This window comes from Prenolepis imparis, unplaced genomic scaffold (assembly GCF_030444845.1).
Source record: "Prenolepis imparis isolate NDT839.2.m4 unplaced genomic scaffold, iyPreImpa1.0 SCAF_8, whole genome shotgun sequence".
In the NCBI taxonomy this organism is placed as follows: Eukaryota; Metazoa; Arthropoda; class Insecta; order Hymenoptera; family Formicidae; genus Prenolepis; species Prenolepis imparis.
In genome coordinates, this window is record NW_028141166.1 from 337,981 (window position 1) to 358,939 (window position 20,959).

The following is a 20,959-nucleotide window of genomic DNA, read 5'->3' on the forward strand; positions in this document are numbered from 1 at the left end:
GTGTGTGTGTGTGTGTGAGGAAATGATATATAAACTTTTTAAATTCCTGTATGTCTGTAAATTCCTAAGAGACTGAGTCTAAAAGCGATACAAAGCATACACACACGCGCGCACGCCACACACACACACACACACACATACAAGGTGTCACTTAAAGCCGCTCACTAAGTACATATAGTTATTTCTTACGAAAAAAATTAGCCGAAAAGTTGTAAGTAATTTTCTTCTATAATACTTAATAAAGGAGTTAATTGCGTACAATACGGCCAAACAGCGCCGAGCTTTAACTTAATGCACGTGAATCGTGCGGCTAATCATGTGTGCTCACTGCCAGATGTCACTCTTTTAATGAGTGTTATAGACAAAAATTACTTAGAACTTTTCAACTAATTCTTTATTAAAAAATAACGCTAACAATAAGTATTTAGTGGCGATCTTTAAGTGACACCCTGTATATATAATGTTTTGCTTTAAACTACTGTTAATACACATATTTAAACATAAATTTATAAATTCTGTAATCTTAGAATATTATGATCCGTACGCGTATTATGTTCCAAATAGCTAAACAGATTAAATATTAATTATTAATTATTTGCGTTTAAGTTTATCTAAATTCTATTTGTACTGCTTATTAATGAAGCAAGAGAATGTGAGATACGCATTCTGTACGAGAATGTGAGATACGCATTTCATACATATGCATATTGAAAGAAATAAAAACTTTTTTAAAAGATATTTAAAACTGTTTAATTTTAATAAACATTATTACCAATATCTTGTATAAAATATATATAGAACATTGTATGGATATCCATGCCAAAATCTAATAAATATCAATTATATATCCAGTAGATATCTATATAAATATCGTCTGAATATTGATGTAGATGTCCAGTGGATATTGGCCTATATATTCTATGCATATTTATGGAACATTAAATGGATATCCACACAGAGATTTAATGAATATCCAGTATACATGCAATGGATATCTACATAAATATCCACTGGATATTGTATGGATGCTTAATGGATATCTTCATAAATATCCACTGCATATTGTATGGATACCTAGTGGATATTTTTGTAGATATTCACTGGATATTGTATAGATACCTAGTGAATATTTATGTAGATATTCATTGGATATTGTATGGATACTTAGTGGATATTTATGTAGATATCCTATAGATATTTATGAGATCTCGAATGGCGGACATTTGGATATCCATAGCATGTCTAATAGCTGTTTCTGTATATCCTGTGGATATCCCTGGTAGACATTGAAGATATCTAGCAGATATCTAATACATATCATTTTTCTGTGTGGGTACATTATCTACATCTACTACATATATATATATCTAATATTATCTACATATATACATTATCTTATATTTTTCAAGAGTTTGACTAGCAAAGTCAACTGCATCTTGCTACATCTTCTCTGACATAATACTATATTTAGAAGATACGTACAGCTACCGGAATTACGTCCTACAATATACGTCACGTTGAATTATACTTTTTCAAATTCTTTGATAAACACCGCAATATGTCTTTTTTAATAATATATTTTGAATTATTCGCTACTCTGGGGGCCAAGATAACGTGAATCCATAAGATTCAAGGCACAATGCCTGGCAACAGTCAATAAGAACAGGGAATAGAAAATATTCACCAATAACAAAAGGGAATAAATATTATTCCCTGCTTCTATTGGTAGATATTTTCTATTCCCTGTTCTTATATTGCCTGTTGCCAGGCATTATGCAAGGGCCTTCATTCTTGCTGCAGATTTCGAGAACGCTCCATGCGCTCTTTAGCATGAGCTAGCCATATTTTTATAGGTGCAGCAATCTGCTCATCTGTTACATTTTCGTGCGATTTTCGTATCACACCTGGAAAAGTAATATATTTTTATAACTTAATTATTTCTCAAGAAATAAGAACAAATAGATCTATAATTTATTTCAATCAAGTATTTAATTTAAATCAACAAATTAGTATACGTTTATTTTTAATATACAGGGTGTCCCATAATTCGCGAACCACCCGTCAGTTGCAGGTAGAGTAGGTTAAACTGAGTAAAAAAGTCCTCTACCATTTTGCGATTTTCTCAATAATTAATGAGAAATAAATTAAAGAAAATCAGCCAATTCGAGCGATGATAAGCGTGCAGCGAGAAGAGACAGCCCACTCGGGGGTCCAGAGTTAGCGCTACTCGTATGTAGTTACTGTCTTTTGTAAAGCGCTCCCCGCTTTATCGTGCGCCTAGCAACCGTGTAACAGTATACTGTTTCTTTTCGCCGCATGCTTAGTAACGATATGAAACTGGGCTGTCTTTTCTCGCCGTCGTCATGCGAATTGGCTGAGCTTCTTTAATTTATTTCTCATTAATTATTGCGAAAATCGCAAAATGGTAGAGGACTTTTCTATTCAGTTCAACATGCTCTACCTGCAACTGACGGGTGGTTCGCGAATTATGGGACACCCTATATATACATATATGTTTATTTCTAATATATACAGGGTGTCTGATAGATTATGCCAACGAAAGTTTTCATCGTTTTGCAATTTTCGCAATAATTATTGAAATAATAATTTTATAAAAATGGCGAATAAGTGCGCATTTAGGATGTATGCTCTCTAAGTATGCCAGCAGTGAGTCAGCGAGTGTCGCAAGGGCCAAATTTCGTCGCGCAATTAAACTTTTCGCGCCGTGAAACAATCGTCGACTGGCCATACTTTTTAATTAATACTTTATTAATTATTGCAAAAATAAAATAGTAAAAAGAAATTTTTGTTCAGTTACAATATGTTCTAACTGTTCATGAGCGTTGGCACAATCTTTATCAGATATCCTGTATGAGATAATTAAAAAATATTAATATTTTGTGGACATGTTTTAATAATTATAATAACAAAAATTTACAAAATGTCTTTCAATTTGTAAGCAATTATCAAATTTATTAATAAAAAAGATAGATTACTTTTATTTTAATATTTTATTATACTTACTCATAATTATTTTGCATATATCCAGATTTGAAAAAAAATTTTTTTTTCTTGGCCCCGTACCAACTGTATTTCTCCGCAAGTTCATTTGCTAATATAGATTTTATTATTTGTAAACATGAAGTTTTCAAGTTGTTGCAAGTTAGACGTGTCAATTGTTTAATCTGAAATTATTTTATAAAACTAGCATTATTAATAATTATTTTCGAAATATATATAATCGAAATTTTATATTATTTTTTAAATAATATTCTTTGCATAAAACATATGAAAATGAGAAGGGTATAATCTTAGAATTTGCAACTCTGAATAAAAATATTCCAGTAAATTCATTTACATGTTTGTAAATGCTTTTTTTAAAATTGCTATTAAAAAACTTGTTTCATATAAATATATAATTTATATACATATGCGTCCGCTATCTGAGAAATTTATGTATGTTGCATGAATCAAATACATATTATACAATGCAGGAGGTAATAAATATGATTTTATCATGCAAGAAATACGTAAAACTTTTTTAACGACTTCTATTGAGGGCCACTTCGATCAACTCCGATTAACTTTAATCGACGATTAAACTATATCTTTGTCTCTTTTTAAGAACGTATCTGAAAAGAGACAAAGATATAGTTTAATCAACGATTAAAGTTGATCGAAGTTGGTCGAAGTGGCCCTGCTACTCTTTTCAGAATTGTCCTAATTAGATCCTAAGCTGTTGTCCTTCTTTTTTTTTAAAGAAATATAATATTGAATTATTTTTAATATTGAAATATAGATTTTCGACTTACTATTTGATTTCGATAAGATGAGTCATTTTTTAATTTTTCTTCCACGAGTTGAAGACTGTTCTCATCTTTGAGCGGTAAATCTTCAAAAACATCAATTTCTCTTTGTTCCATATCCAAAGTTGAGCTGACTGAAAGTTTCTCCAATATGAGCTTTTGATTTGTATTTATTACTTTCACTTTTTGGCTTATATTGTTGATTTTTAATTCCAAATTTGTTAATTTTCTAATTACAAATTTTTGAAAATTTTCCATTCCTATAAAATATAAAATATTGAAAAAAGTTAATTCATGTACGAAAACAAAAGACAAAATTTTTAAAAAATTTTAGTGATTAAAAATATAAAAAATTGGAAATAAAAATAAAAAATATAACGCAAAATTGTTTCCAAATAAATAACATTATGACAAAATATCATAAGTAAAATAGAAACTATTTGCATACTAACTTTGTTCATTCAAGTTTGGACCTGACGTGTTATTTGCTAATATGATTGGAGGGTTAACATCATCGTTATTGTTGTCATTCTTATCATCATGATCATCATCATCCTTTTCTGAGTTAAACAAATTTTCAGTACATTGCGGCTTTAAAAATAAAATTACTATTATTACTATTTCAATACAATTTAAACATAGATTTAATTATACAATTATAATATTGATCTAATTTTTTATACATTAATGTTTTTTTAATTTATATAAGAGCGTCAAAGTTGGGTGTTTTCCAGCAAAAAACATAGAAAACAGTGTAACACATCAACTGTTTCTTGTTAAAAATCTCCCATTATAAAGAACATATTTAGATGTATAAACAAAGTATAAAATTTTTTAAATATTTTAAGAGTTAAAAATATGAAAAAAGGTGTAAGAGATATATTACGTTAAATTGTTTCATACTAAATAACATTATGGCATTCTAAATTATATCATATAGTCATATTATATAGTCATATTATATAGTCAAGTAAAGTAGAAATTATACTAATTTGGTTTAGAATTTTATTTGGTTTAAAATACGAACCTGTTGTCAACGTGTTGATTGCTATTACAATTGGGTTATTAACATCATCATTAACATTATTATGGCACTTTTCTGGGTCGGGTACATTTTCCATATATTGAAAATCTGAAACTAATAAAATAGTATTACCATTATATATATTTTTATAAATTTTTCGATTTATCTCAATATACAATATTTATCATAAACACAAGGTTATAAAACAAGTGAACTAAAATCAAATATTTTTTACTAATACACAGGATGTAACATGCGCATTTACAAATTACGTAACATCATTTCTTAATGAAAAATAAATCGAAAAGTACTTAACTATTTTTTCTGCGACACTTGACGATAAAAGAATTATTAATTAAATATCATCCAATCAGCGCCATTTTTTAGGCGGGCCGCACATCGAGTAGTGTGGCTACACATTTTACTTGACGCGCAATTCACAGACGTCTGCCTAAAGAACAACGCTAATAAGATGATATTTATATATATAATAATACCTCTATATATACAATATAATATATACATATATATTTAAATTTATTCATGTATACCTGGTGCATTATAGTTGCAATCGTACATGGTCATTACATTATTCAAGTCAGCATCAAAGAGTTCAATATTTTTATCTTTTTCTGAAACAAAAGAGGTTAATATTTTTATATGTCATTTACTCGTCATTCATTTTTGATGTTTTCTTTCAATATTTTTTCTTATAAGTACGTTAGTTTTTTAATCTTTCTTTAATATTACATATCTTTATCTTATATATTATCTTATATATTTTTAATATTACATATCTGCTTTTTTTACATTCAAATTTCATGAAAATATAAAAGTAATAGAAATTAAAAAATATAATTTTATTATGTTTTATATATATATTTTTTATATTTTATTATATTTTATTATGTATTTATATATTATATTAAAGCTTAATAAAACAGTTTATTTTTAACTGTTAATAACATTATAATTATTTACTCCGCAAAAAATAGAATCTAAAAATGTACCAACATTTACCAAAAGTTAATTATTTATCCAATAATACCAAAAAACTCTGTATACAATGTATCTCTCTCTGTGCATGCGTGCAAATTTGTGTATGTATGAGAGAGAAAGCATATATAATATATTACAGTATTCAAATATATAAATCTTTTGTACAAATCTTAATTTCAACAAAAGTTATACTTACGAGAATCAATTTTTCTTCCTGTTTCTATACAGTGTAATGTAGTTGTATTTTCCACTTTATTCTCGATTCTTTTGGCACATTTTCTTTTAATATTTCTCTGATTAAAATCTAAAATTCATGCGATAATATATTTATATTTAATTATTGAAACAATATATATTTTTTAAATTTATTAGTGTTTTATAATGCTCTTACCTTTTTGTTCATTTCTTGCAATTATTGTTTTTTTATATGTAGTCATGTTTGTAATTTTTGGAACTTTTGATAATTCACTTAAAAATTCATCGGACAATTCGTCACTGCTACTCATTGATGCGTCATCAATGGTTTTAGTAACTCTAAGTTTTCTCGATTTTTAAGATACTCTTCTTTTTCGGTATTAGAAGTCAGATCGATCGGACTCTTCTTCGGCCTGCTTTAATTTGTGTCTTGCCACTGTATAATTTGCTGCAACAAAATATAATCGTAATAAAAACGTATCATTTTTCTATAATTATTAAAAAACAACATACATTAATATTATATGCGTAAAAATAATAATAATACATTCAAGAAAAGAACGTTACTTACAATATGTTCCATATATTTTTGTAATAGTATGTGCCGTCCAAGTAGATTGCGGTTCCTCCATAAATTTAACGGCTTTATCATATCTTTTATTGTTGGTGAAATTAGGCCAAACTGCTTTTTTCAAATCTTTATCCAACCAATTTTGTGGAATAATTTGAAGTCCATCTTCAAATTCCACAATTACATAAAACTTTGTTGTCTCAGTTTCTGTCATTCTGTTATTCAAAGCAATATATAATTTTGTATTACATTTTACTATGAATCAATGGAAAAACTGCAAATTTTTCATCTTTATATGGTAATTTCACATATTTCCTAGTTACATTTTTTAATGGCCACGATTTCAAATCTGAGTACGAGTGTACAATATAAATTCCAAGTAATGAAGGACAAGGCATATTAAATAAATCCTCTTTTTCTAAAAATTCGTGGCCTATAATGACAGGAATATTTTGTTTTGTACAGTATGCTATATTTTTTATAGCTACAATGCTGCCACAACAATTCAAGCCACAACAATTATCCGCAAGTGTGTCACATTTCAATGTTATTCCGTTGTATTTTACAATTTTATATTGTGGATTCTTGCAGTTGGATATAAGTGGACCATTCTGATGCAACGATATTAAATTTGGATGTACCAGAACAGAATGTGATAAAATAGTTGATGAATCTGAGTTAATTTCTTTTTCAATATATCTCCGTATAACTTGTTGCAACGGTTTGTCCGCTTTTCTAATGTATTTCTTCAATATCTGCATATAATTTTCAAATTTGAATGCACTGAAATTATCAAGCGGCCCAAATTTTTTGACGTCATCAACAAGATGTATGAGATTGTGAATATTATGTGACATATTCTTAACTCCATAAAGTTTCATAAATATTTTAATAAAGAAAAGTATTAAGTCTTGCGCATAAGTTACATATTCGTTTAAATCTTGCGAAGACAGAATTCTGATAATCACATGTAATGTTAGAAAATGTATATACACATTCTTTTTTAATATAGATTTAAAAGCCAATGGACCAGTGTATAACAATATCAATCTATATTCCGTAGCTTTCCATAGCTTCACACAGTTCATTGATCGTGGCTTTCTTGCAAATTCTACAGGTATAAAAGGCTTCAATTGTACTACCAAACGTGTAGAAATTTCTCCGACAACTCTAGATGGTAGTCGATAATGTAACTCTCCATCAAGCCATAAGTATATTAACTTGCGCATAATTCTCAGACATGTCAAATGCATATAATCTAACGGGACACCAGTAACAGGTTTAAAATGAGGTATTTGTAGTAAACTACAAGTGATATCTGGTTTGTGGTAATTCTCATCTATCTTTTGTTTGAAATCATCATCTGTTCGAAGAGGTGCATCGACCTGTGGAAAACATATTCGATTTCCTACAAATTCTCCTTCTGTCTGACACTTGGTACAACTGGAATATCCAGAATGTCCCTTTATACACAAAACGAATGATTTCGCTGGTGTATCACAAATTAAAGCCGCAAGTCTGCATGGTATGTTACGACCATTTATGTTAATGTCATTTTTGCATATATCTTTAACTTCATCAACAAAATCTTTTAAAAAATCATTGGAATTTGCTGGTTTTTCATTTCCATGATAAAGTCCAATTAGAAAGACATTATCGTATGGAAAAACTGAACCTAATATAGGCCAGAATTGTTGTGACGATCTTGACAGTGGTAATCCATCAATATTGATGCTAATTTTCACACAATCAATATTATCTTTTATAGATGTCAATATATGTAATAGAGAATTCAGTAATCCAAAATGATGGTATATTCCTGGTGTTACTGTACGTATTTCTTGTCTTCTTGGTGTTTTTAGAAGTGAGCGTGCATCTAACGTTAATGTTGAAAAGCAAGAATGTTGTTTTAATCTTTCAAGTAATTCTCTAAGAGCAGTACGTGAAATTTGATGGTTTGTAGCCCACACAGCAAGACTATTTTTAAAATCGTTTGTTGTATTTGCATTTTCAGATGCAATATAAGGTAGTGATTCTTGAGAAGATTCTTGATAAATGCTCACAGATGATTGTTCTGAATCTGATTCATTCAATTCCAAATATTCATCATTTTCACATTTCATAGATATATTATTTTGTCCATAAATAGTGTCATTTTCAGTTGCAAATGTCTCATAACGATTATGTGAATTAATTGTGGAACTGGTTATTCTCAAATATTTTGGATTTTCATAATTATTATCTGATAATATATTCGTATTTAATAAACTGTCACATATAAGTTTTGATTTTTCTGCAGCTAGTCGATTTAAGTGCCTCTTCGATATATGTGAAATGTCTTTTCTGGGTCGCTTTCGATTCATTGTTGTATTTCTATTCAAATATAAATATAAATAATTTGTGGTATGATATTTTTAAGTATTATATTGGCACCTTGTGTTTTTGTCAGAGCGCGAATATTAGACAAAGACAGAAGGGGCCCATATGCAGCTTTCTCTTTCTATTGCTATATCGCTTTTTCAGCTCGCTCGCGCACTCTATTTTTAATATCTCTATGATTTTAAATAGATGCGTTTAAAATGGAAATGTACAATGCCTATTTTGTTTTTTTTTCAAAAATTAGTTTACATTTCCATAATTAAATGATATATTTTCTAGTTGAAATGCAGTTTTCTTGCAAACAAAATTAATCGAGATATCAATAATATAAATGTGCGACGCAGTGATACCATTGGTAGAACATTTTCTCATATGATAGGTTAATTATGACCTCGCAAAAAAATGAGGGATAAAATCATGGCCGGCAACTTAATAAAATTCCGAGTGTGGAGTTCTGCTATCGGTTAAGTTAGGTCGAAAGGGGGGGAGGGGGGAGGGCCAAAAAAACTGTAACAATATTCTTATTCTTTGATTTATCGAACATTGAAAAATCAATGAAATATATGACAATATTATAGTAATATATATATAATTATTTGAGGAGTGAAATATTTAGGCCAACTAAACGAGCATTTAAATTTTAGGTTGTTATTGTTTATTATTATGACTTTGTATTATTAAAAAATCTTTGTAAACGTTTCGACTGTACTCAGTCTTCTTCAATACCAAAATAACAAGAGTCACATTAAAATCAATAATTTACATAATAAAAAACGTATAAATCTGCGCAAATAAAATTAAAACGATGATATCTAAATGGATAATTATTATTAATGTTATTATGTAAATTATTGATTTTAATGTGACTCTTGTTATTTTGGTATTGAAGAAGACTGAGTACAGTCGAAACGTTTACAAAGATTTTTTAATAATACAAAGTCATAATAATAAACAATAACAATCTAAAATTTAAATGCTCGTTTAGTTGGCCTAAATATTTCACTCCTCAAATAATTTGTTAATTTATACGAGCCTATTATTATTTAATTTTTATACACGCTGGCCTTACAATGCGTTGTAATAATAATTATCCATTTAGATATCATCGTTTTAATTTTATTTGCGCAGATTTATACGTTTTTTATTATGTAAATTATTGATTTTAATGTGACTCTTGTTATTTTGGTATTGAAGAAGACTGAGTACAGTCGAAACGTTTACAAAGATTTTTTAATAATACAAAGTCATAATAATAAACAATAACAACCTAAAATTTAAATGCTCGTTTAGTTGGCCTAAATATTTCACTCCTCAAATAATTTGTTAATTTATACGAGCCTATTATTATTTAATTAATATATATATATATTAGTGCAAGACAAGTTTAAATCTTTTTATAGAATTCATATCAATAAATAAAATTTATCTTATCTTTTATCGCTGTTTACTATTGCAAACGTTGATCGTCGAATTGCATTTGCGCATATAAATCTATTTGCAAATTCGTCCAAATCTAAATTTTCAGTTACATTGCGATGAACGTGGAGGATTGCAATGCTATTTAAGCGACTTTGCCACATCGTTGATTTTAAATACGTTTTTAACCTTCGCAAAGTTGAAAACGACCGCTCAGCAGTGCATGACGTTGTCGGGATTATGAGCAAAATCCTAATTAATTTGGAAAACTCACTAATCAATTCACATAGAGGCAAATTTTCTTTTAAAAATTTTACGACATCTTTCAAAGTAGTAATTGCGACTTTTCTTTGTTTGACAATGTCAAGAAACATGTCACGATGAAGTTTCAATTTTTCTTCCTCAAAGTCATCTTTGTAAAATTCTACAATAGGAGTCGAATAACTGACTTTACATGTAATAAAACTTTCGCATATATTTAAAAATGTCATTGTTTCGGAATTAAATCTTTCTTTTAATGAAAAAATCAATTAATCGTATATTTCATTAAAATTCTTTTGATAATATTCGTCAACAGATTTAAATACGTGGACATCTGCTGTTTCAAAACGTTTCGGAGCTCTACGAGTGCGAGGCAATTTAGGTTCTTTTAAATTTAGTTTTTTTGCTTCATTTGTCGCTTTTTCCCATAAGGCATCGAAACCAGATTGTCTCATTTCTACAAGACACTCTAATATGGCTTTTACTTTTTCATGTGATTCATACAAATTTCAGTTTACAAAATCAGTTTTTTGTAATTGCGTATTTAAAATTTCAATTTTCTCCAATGCTTGGATAGAATTTAGTAAGCAGAAATAAAATTCGAAACTTTCTAAATATTTTAAAAATCCATTAGCTTTACTGCTAACTTCTGATTTGTTTGTAGATATTTCATCAAAAAATAACAACATTTGCTCATAGTTAGTAGCCAATGTTTTTAAAGATTTCATTCTTATACACCATCTATAAAAAATTAAATATTTAATTAATTTCTAAAATCTAGCAATATTGACAAAGAATTTGGAAAAAAAAAGAAATGTTTTGTTCAATGTAATTAATTAAAATGTAAAAATATTTACAATAAAAAGATGCTAAGATTCTTAAATCAACATCCATAACTTTAAATTATTATTTTGTGCGTAATTTAGTTTTTTTACTCATTTTATTATAGATTATAAATATAATTAATAGAGTAATACCTTGTTGGACAAAACGGTGATAGAGTCGGTAGATTTTCCTCCCATGTCGCCTGTAAATCTTTAAATATTGCAATTCGTTTTGGAGAATCGCGAATAAAGGTTATCATATCTTTGGCTGCTCCAAGAAAGTTGTTAATCATTTCTATGTTCTTCATAGCATCTTGAGCGACCAGATTTAACATATTGTATGTGCCATACAATGAACAAAAAGAGCTCTTGATTCCATCTTTCTAATTAGTGTTTATACACCAGAACATTTTCCGCTCATGTTTGCGGCGCCGTCAAAACATTGCCCTCTTAATTTCATAACATCTAACCCATATCGTAATAAGACATCTCTTATGATATTTAGAAGCATTTCCGATTTTGTGTTACTAGTTTCATAAAAACCTAAGAATATTTCTTTTATAATGAAATCCGGCAATGTAATTCGAAAGTTAATAGAAACTTGTTCTAATCTGGATATATCCGATGTTTCATCCACAATAATAGCATAATATTGCGCGGATTTTATTTCTGTTATATATACGTTTATGACTGCATGTGCCATCATCTCCAACATTTCATTCATGTAATCGTGATGCAACCACTTATAACTACCTGCTGGCTTACTTAGCCACCACTATAATTCTGGGACGTCTTCAGCTCTTATTTTCAAAAATTTGATAAGATTTGAATATTCATCATTATTGTTTCCTCGGAAGGCTATACCTTGTTGTGCTAAAACACTTACAGTGCTAAATATCTTTAGTAATGCGACTCGAGAATCAGCCATTTCTTTAGCTTTTGCATGAGAAATATACTCAACAATAGACTTATCTTGTAAGTTTTGTAATGCTACAAATGATTTTCTATGAAAACTGCTTGTTTCATGCTTATTAAAGCGATCTAGCGCATTCTTCCAACAATTAAAGCCATTCGTGACAAATGATTCAACGGAGCGTATAGCACGGCTATCTAAATTTGATGATAGATTTTTGCTCACTGCTTCTGAGCATACTTTACAGATTGCTTTACCCTCTGAATTAAATTCTAGCCATTTGTATAGGTTTTGCCATCTTGCAAAAGATAATGGTTTTTTTTTATCTATAAAATAACAATATATTGTTTACGTTTTTTCTAAATACTTTTAATTTTAAGACAATTTTATAATTAATGCATCTAAATAAGATTTCGAAATTATTTTTTAATTTTTAATTTTTTAATTAATAATTATAATTAAATTCTAATATTTTAATACTATAAAAATGTTATATTTTAAAATAAGTACCAAACTTATTAACTATTTAAATATATTTATACAAAAAATTGCATTTTACTCAAAACAAACATACATACTTTTGTTTAATGCCTTTTTAGACGCAAAATTTTCTTTGTCTGGGTTTTGTTGAGTGTCGCTATAATTTATTGCTTCCGTGATTTCTAACTCCGACTTCGAACTATCAACTATCTCTATCTTACTGCTTGAACAGCTCGGCTTCGAAACTATAGAATTTGGTGGCTTTTGCTTTCTGTCTCTTTCTCTTATTACAAATTTGTCCATGGTCCATGATGAGTGACAAAGAAAGATATATTTTGTTGGGTTAGGGGAAGAACCGCGATCTCAGGTCAATAGGAGTTTCGTCACGAACTGTACGGACTTAAGAGGAAAGGGCATCAATTCGGACATGAACAATGAGATGCCTAGAGAGACGTTTTGCCACACGCACATCTAACGCCCTCTACCTCTATCATATAATGTTATAGTCTATGGCGGTAGCTTTCGTCGCAATTCCTAAATAATTTTAAAATTTTAGAATAAATTGGTCAAATTCCGAGTGTGGAATTTCCACACTCAGATTAATCCGAGTGTGGAATCCTCCACACACTCCATATATAAGTTGCTGGCCCTGGATAAAATAACAAGCTTTTGAAAGAAAGAATTCCTCTCTTTAAAATGCTAATTATTTTAAGAGCACATTACGTTTCTAAAAATTGCAAATGTCTTAAAAGAATAACTGAATATCTGTTTAATTATATAATTTTATAATTCAAGTTTAAAATAAATAAAAGTTAGTATAAGAATATATATAAGAAATAAAAAAATATAAATAAAAAATATTTAAATATAAATAAATATTAAAATAATAAAAAATATAAATATAAAAATATAAATATTAAAAAAACTATTTGTATTTTAAAAAACCATTTAAAAAATGCCTACTTTCCATGTCCTGTTTTAAATGCGTGTCTAAAAAACATTTTGCATTTTTAAATGAAAAGGCTTCAACTATTTTGCAATTTTTATTTCAAATAAGTTTGGACACTCATTTATTTGCACATTTCTGTATATCTATCTATATATACAACAGAATGTTTCAGGAAGAATGGTCTATATTCTAGGATTGTACACATTATTTTGAATAAAAAAGTTTATACATATAAAGTTTATATATATATAAACATGTGTCCTGTTCTGAACGGTTATAAAGATACACCATATTCAATCTAAAGAACGAATACATTTATTATCTTAGTAGAACCAAATTCTATAAAACAAAATTACATTAAATTTTCATCAAATCCTGTTACGAATGTAAACATTAGATAACGTTTGATAAATCGTGTTAATTTGAAATTTTTAGTTTCCGATATAATAAAAATACTTGATATACACTCCAAACTGCCAAAATTATTATTAATTTAAATTATTATTTTTTAATTATTCAAATTTATTGTAAAGCTTAAACTGCTTTAATGTAAGTTTTGTTTCATAGAATTTGATTCTATTAAATTAAAAAATGTATTCTTGACAGAACACACTTTATCTTTATAACCGTCTCTAGAATAGGAAACATGTTTATATAAATTTTTTCTTTAAAAATGTGTACAATCATGTCTTAATAAAATACTAACCATTCCTCTTGAAACACCTTGTATATGTGTATATATACAATGATCTATCAGAAAAGTAATGAAATTAATTATGTAGTGCATATTGTGGCAACAGAAATCATAATTACGCGGAATATAAAAAGTATAATTCTTTTTTCAAAAGTAATACTTTTCAATGTTACTTTTCTGACAGACCATGTTTATATATACTGAAAGAAAAGAATGGTTGGATTGACTAAATTTTTCAACAAAATTTTTATTTTATTTTAACAACAAAATGTTTACTCATTCTAAGAAAAATTTGGAGCAGTGAAGTAAATTATTCTTTGATTGAGCAAACATTTTGTTGAAATGAAATAAAATTTTATTGAAAATTTTAGTCAATTCAATCAATCTTTTTTTCTCAGTGTAGATACAGATATGCAATACATAAAAAATGGCACTTACTTGATGCTCTCTAACCCAGTAATAAATACGTAGATGTGCAGATGATGTGCAGAATGGACGCACACTAAGGCAATTTTCTCTTGGTTATTCTGCAACATAAATATTATAAATAAAATTACTTAATAATACTTTAAACATATAAAATCTTTAACATGTATTAAATACAAAGCTAACAACACACATGCGATACACAAGAGTTCATACTTACTTTAGGTTTTGCGTTCCAGTAAACAGCTGGACAGACTGGTCGCACACTCAGCCAATCTTCTCTTGATTATGCTGCAACATAAAAATTACAAATAAGAATGACATACTTTACATGTATTATGTATATACGAAAAATAATATACTATAAAAGATATTATAAGTATATTCTGAGAATATACGAGAAATAATATACTACAAGAGATGTTATAGGGATGTTCTAAGAATATACGAGAAATAATATACTACAAGAGATGTTATAGGGATGTTATTAGTACATTGCGTATATGTACAGTGCGTAAATAATATACTGATGATTCACAAAGTATATATAGAATATTCGTATATCATGTGTTAATTATTGTTAGGGTTAATTATTTGAGGTTTGATGTAAATGAAAAGCAAGTAATAAATTCATTGATAATTAATTATATTTTTATATTTCTCATGCGACTTTCTTAAACATAACCTCAATTTTGTGAAATGTTTTACCGTGACAAATTATGAAATGTAGCAAGAAATACTAAAAATATATAACAAATAAAATATTCTTAAACTTTATTTTATGTCTAATAAAATATTTAGAAAAGAAGGAGAAAGATTACTTTCCTCTGAATTCGTCGATAATTCGTAGAGAGAACCAACTAAAAACCACGCGGTATCAAGCGGTAGTCAAGAAGACCGGTACCGGTAATATATCGGAAATGACGCTCTCAAATGGCGCTACTATCTGCGTAAATTAAACGTATATTCTGAGAATATACGAAAATATACGAAAAATAATATACTGTTCAAGGTATTAAACGTATATTCTGAGAATAAACGAAAATATACGGAAAATAATATGCTGTACAAGATATTAAACGTATATTCTGAGAATATACGAAAATATACGAAAAATAATATACTGTACAAGATATTAAACGTATATTCTGGGAATATACGAGAAATATACGAAAAATAATATACTTCTTAAGATATTACAAGTATATTCTGAGAATATACGAAAATATACGAAAAATAATATACTTCTTAAGATATTACAAGTATATTCTGAGAATATACGAAAATATACAAAAAATAATATACTGTACAAGATATTAAACGTATATTCTGAGAATATACGAAAATATACGAAAAATAATATACTGTACAAGATATTAAACGTATATTCTGGGAATATACGAGAAATATACGAAAAATAATATACTTCTTAAGATATTACAAGTATATTCTGAGAATATACGAAAATATACGAAAAATAATATACTGTACAAGATATTAAACGTATATTCTGAGAATATACGAAAATATACGAAAAATAATATACTGTACAAGATATTAAACGTATATTCTGGGAATATACGAGAAATATACGAAAAATAATATACTTCTTAAGATATTACAAGTATATCCTGAGAATATACGAAAAATAATATACTACAAGAAATGTTATAGGGATGTTCTCCGTATATTATATACGGTACGTACATTCACAGTATGAGTATAGAATATTCGTATGATATCATGTGCTGTTGCCCTTACATGTCAATGTTACTTACAATTATTATAGTTTTACTATAAGTACTTTTTGAAAAAAACTTAAAATATTCGTATTATTTTTAACGCAAAATAAAATAAATTATAATAATTGTTGATAAAATCTTATCGAAGTACATTATATTTGAAAACATAAAATAAAATAAATTATATTTACTTTGGTTTTGCATTTTTGGTATTTTATTTAAATTTAGTACTTATAACCTTAACAGCACAGGTAGATTCTGAGAATGTTCGGAGGATATCGCAAAAGTACATTGTGTACATTCTCAGAACATTCGATATACGTACTACGATATACTGAGTACATACTATAAACGTTCCTATGTCCCACTTATTTTAGTTCGTAGTATATACTGCGAATATCTTTCAGAGTATATCCTTAGTATATCTTTAGTATGTTCTACAGAACGTCACCCAGAATGTATATTATGCATTATTTAGGTCTGTTCTTTTTAGCTAAACTGGTTGTATAATTCAGAGTTTATCTTTTTTTCAAAATATATAAAAAAGATAAACCCTGAACTAGTGTAACCAGTTCAGCTAAAAAGAACAGACCTATTGATTAGGATAAAGATAGGATATTAGGTTATATTTTTTAATTTGTATTCTTTATTAAATATTCCTTCATTAAATACACACACACACACACACACACACACACACACACACACACACACACACACACACACACACACACACACACACACACATACACAGACAATGCAATGCCACGTAAGATTGTACTTTTTTATCGAACTCTGAAATAATCCTAAATTATCGTCGAGAAGAGACTGAGTTGTGAGACCGCTGTAACAGAAACAAAGAAAGACCGATACTGACAATATCGGAAATTACGTTTTTTAAGGTGGCGTTGCTATCAGCGTAAATCAAAAGTACATTCTAAGAATATACATAAAAGTATATTCTGAGAATATATGTAAAAGTATATTCTGACAATATACGAGAAATAATATACTACAAGAGATGTTCTGAAAACATACTGAGAATATATGAGAAATGATATACTATAAGAGATGTTCTGATAATATCCTGAGACTATACGAAAAATGATATACTACAAGAGATATTATAGAGATGTTCTCAATATATTATATACAGTACGTACATTCACAGTATCAGTATAGAATGTTCGTATGATATCATGTGCTGTTAGGGAAGTAACTATCATAAATCCAGTATAACATATAAAATTTTATCCGCGCCTTTATAAAAACAATACGGTTATTAAATTTGTACTTTAAGGTACTTTAAGGAACTTTTAACATTTTTAATGTTCGCTATCACATGAACGATTGGCTTTATTTTGCTGTATTGGTTGTTTTGTTTTTAATTTGGCTTTTACCAACCAAGTTTTAATGATGTTTATAATTTCATCATCTGTTATATTTACATGACTTTTCTTTGTAGTAAGTCTTACGGATTCTGAAATGATAAGGAATATTATTTTGATTGTTTTTTTTAAATAGATATTCTAGCAAATTTCTTCGAAATTTCTTTTATTTTCCACTGCAATTTAAACATTTTCTGAACAAATAAACTTCACTAAAATCTTGAATGTGATTTAAATATTCCCAATATATTAATTAGTTTAAAACAAAAAATAAAATATAACTTTTCTAAACATCATATAGAAATCAAGATAAAATTTGTATTACTTACTAAGGACTAATTTTGCCAGAATTAAATCCTTAAAAATCAGGTTTCCCTTGTGCCCCTCCCAGCTGTATTCTCTTCCAATTTCCGGTGTTAAAATTCGGCACATCACTTTCTTGACAATGATTCGTAGATTACTACCGCCCATTTTCGACAATTCCGTAGCCTAAAAGATTATCATATAAAATATATTTATTTATATTTATATTTAATATATTTAATACTATTATTATTATATTCTTATATTTATTATATTTATATTATTATATTTTTATATTATTATATTTATATTATTATGTTTATTATATTTATTTATTTATATAATTATAGTATAATTTTAGTAATGTAACAATCTTCTTACCACATCATGGAATATTTGTTTATCTTGTAAAGTTCTCTCAATTTCTTGAAGCTCGATTTTTGATTTTACTGGCAAACTTTCTATGCATTGTAATGAGACTTCATTTGTAATATTTTGATTAGCATTTTCTTGATCAACGAGAAAATTAGATTGCTTTAATGATTCTACGTGCTCATTTAATTCCCCCATGCGGCCATTAATGCTATGTAAGTGTCGTAGAACTTGGCGTTGAAATTCTGAAAAATTCAAAATATATAATGAACACAAAATAGTCTTAATACATTTTACGAATTGCAAGTGAATTAGAAAGTATGCATAGCAATAAGTACTGAAACATATTTTCTTCATACATAGAACATATTTTCTCCATATATATTACCTTTCATTTCATTTGCGTGTTTTTGAAAATTAGTATGAATCTCAGCTAAAATGTTATCAGAATTTTGCTTCTTGCTTTCGCCGATTTGGTAAACATTATTATTCGATTTATTATTAGTATGGATTTCAGCTAAAATATTGTCTGAATTTTGCTTCTTATTGTTTTCGCCGAATTGGTAAATATTATTATTCGATTTATTGATATATACTTTATTAACTAAATCTGAAAAAAACAAACTTCTTAGAAAAATAACTTCAAAATGTTTCATATTATTTTACTTAATTAACCGTACCTTTATGTGCCGAATTTGATGAAATTACAGTCTTATCTGTCTTATATGTCGGAAAATTAATGGACAATTCTTCTTCGCTTTCCGTATCGGTGTCTATATTACTGTATTTTCTTTTACGCTTTGGTACACGAAATCCTTTTCCATATTCAGCAGATTCAGATAGTGATGAGAGATTATCTCTATCCAATGCTGTTTTGCATTTTCTTTGAGCTGTTTTATAATCGTCTAGAAAAAATTATTGTTGTTAAATTATAGTTACTTGATAAAAATTCTTCTTTTAAAAAATCTTATTCATATAATAAAGTTCTACTTGCTATTTAATTAATTGAACAATTTTTAATAAATAAATTAAAAGCGAAAATTATAAAAAATATAGACAAAACATAAATTTATCTATTAATTATATTACATATTTCAAAAGATCTTTTTTTACAACAAATTATACAAGATCTAAACTGTTGCAATTGTTTCAACTTTATTATTACATTTATTCTGTTTTACGTACTATTATTTAAGTTATAAAAAATTGTATACAAATTCTTGAAAATAAGCATAAGAAACTGCAATTTAAATATATTAAAGTATTTAAATACATTAAATATATTAAAGTATAATATTTACTATATTGTCCTAAAATTCTGATAGTCATTGTTTTCCAATCATCTTTTGGAATCTCTTTTTTTTAATGAGCTCAAATAATTTTGATGATTTTATCGTCAATGGCCACACACATTGATTTTCACTTGTTATCCAATTATTTGGGACAACTTCTACGGAGTCATCTATTTGAAAATGGCAAACGCACCATTCCATATTTCTGAAAAATGCAAATAGTTTGTTCAGACATAGTTTAGTTACATATAGACTTCTTGCTCGTATCATATCCTCGCACCATCACAGTAAGATAGGTCTGGTTGCAATATTGCATATATTAAAAGCTGAACACAATAATACACACTTAATTAACTCAATGTCGGTATTTCGCTGAAATCAAAGATGATACGGCAACGAATAGACAAATTTAAACGTGCACGGGTTGCACGAGTCTATTGCCTTTTCATTCTGTTTTTATTGAAACATATTTTATTTTATAAAATTATTTAATATTGGATTGAAAGAATGCAATATTTATATATAAAGCCAGTTATTTAAATAAAGACTGCAACAGCAGAATCAATGAAATTGAATATTTAGAAATAGAAAATAAATTAAAATCTCTTGTTAGATTTACAATCGAATTAATAATAAAACATTATTTAATACTTTAAAGTGTTAATATTCTAGCAACATTTTGATAAGCACTACGTAATGGTAACAGTAATCGTTAAATTGTTACCATCACCATTACTTTGCACTAATCAGAAATGAATAGAAACTAATGAGATACGAGTAACTGATACAAAATTTTAATAATTAATTAATTAGTTAAAACTTATTGTTGTTTGAGCGAACTTATTACAAAAAAGTATGAAAAATATTAAAATTTTATTTACATGTGTAACAAAGGAAAAATTACTGCAATATTATTTTTATATGG

At 27.6% G+C, this 20,959-nt stretch overlaps 1 protein-coding gene and 2 pseudogenes across 1 annotated transcript; all 3 read right to left on the reverse strand.

Annotated features, from left to right (window-relative positions):
• Positions 1-1,785: 1,785 nt before the first annotated feature.
• Positions 1,786-6,809, reverse strand: LOC145939831 (uncharacterized; annotated as a pseudogene).
• Positions 6,810-6,840: 31 nt separating this feature from the next.
• On the reverse strand, positions 6,841-8,958 carry LOC145939832 (uncharacterized). The gene has a single exon (XM_083044460.1). The coding sequence runs from the start codon at positions 8,956-8,958 to the stop codon at positions 6,841-6,843; it is 2,118 nt and encodes a 705-aa protein (XP_082900586.1).
• Positions 8,959-18,004: 9,046 nt separating this feature from the next.
• Positions 18,005-20,235, reverse strand: LOC145940047 (uncharacterized; annotated as a pseudogene).
• Positions 20,236-20,959: the final 724 nt, after the last annotated feature.

Coding starts and splice junctions, on each gene's coding strand:
- LOC145939832 (XM_083044460.1), bottom strand. CDS start 8,958: ATGAATCGAAAGCGACCCAGAAAAGACATTTCACATATATCGAAGAGG.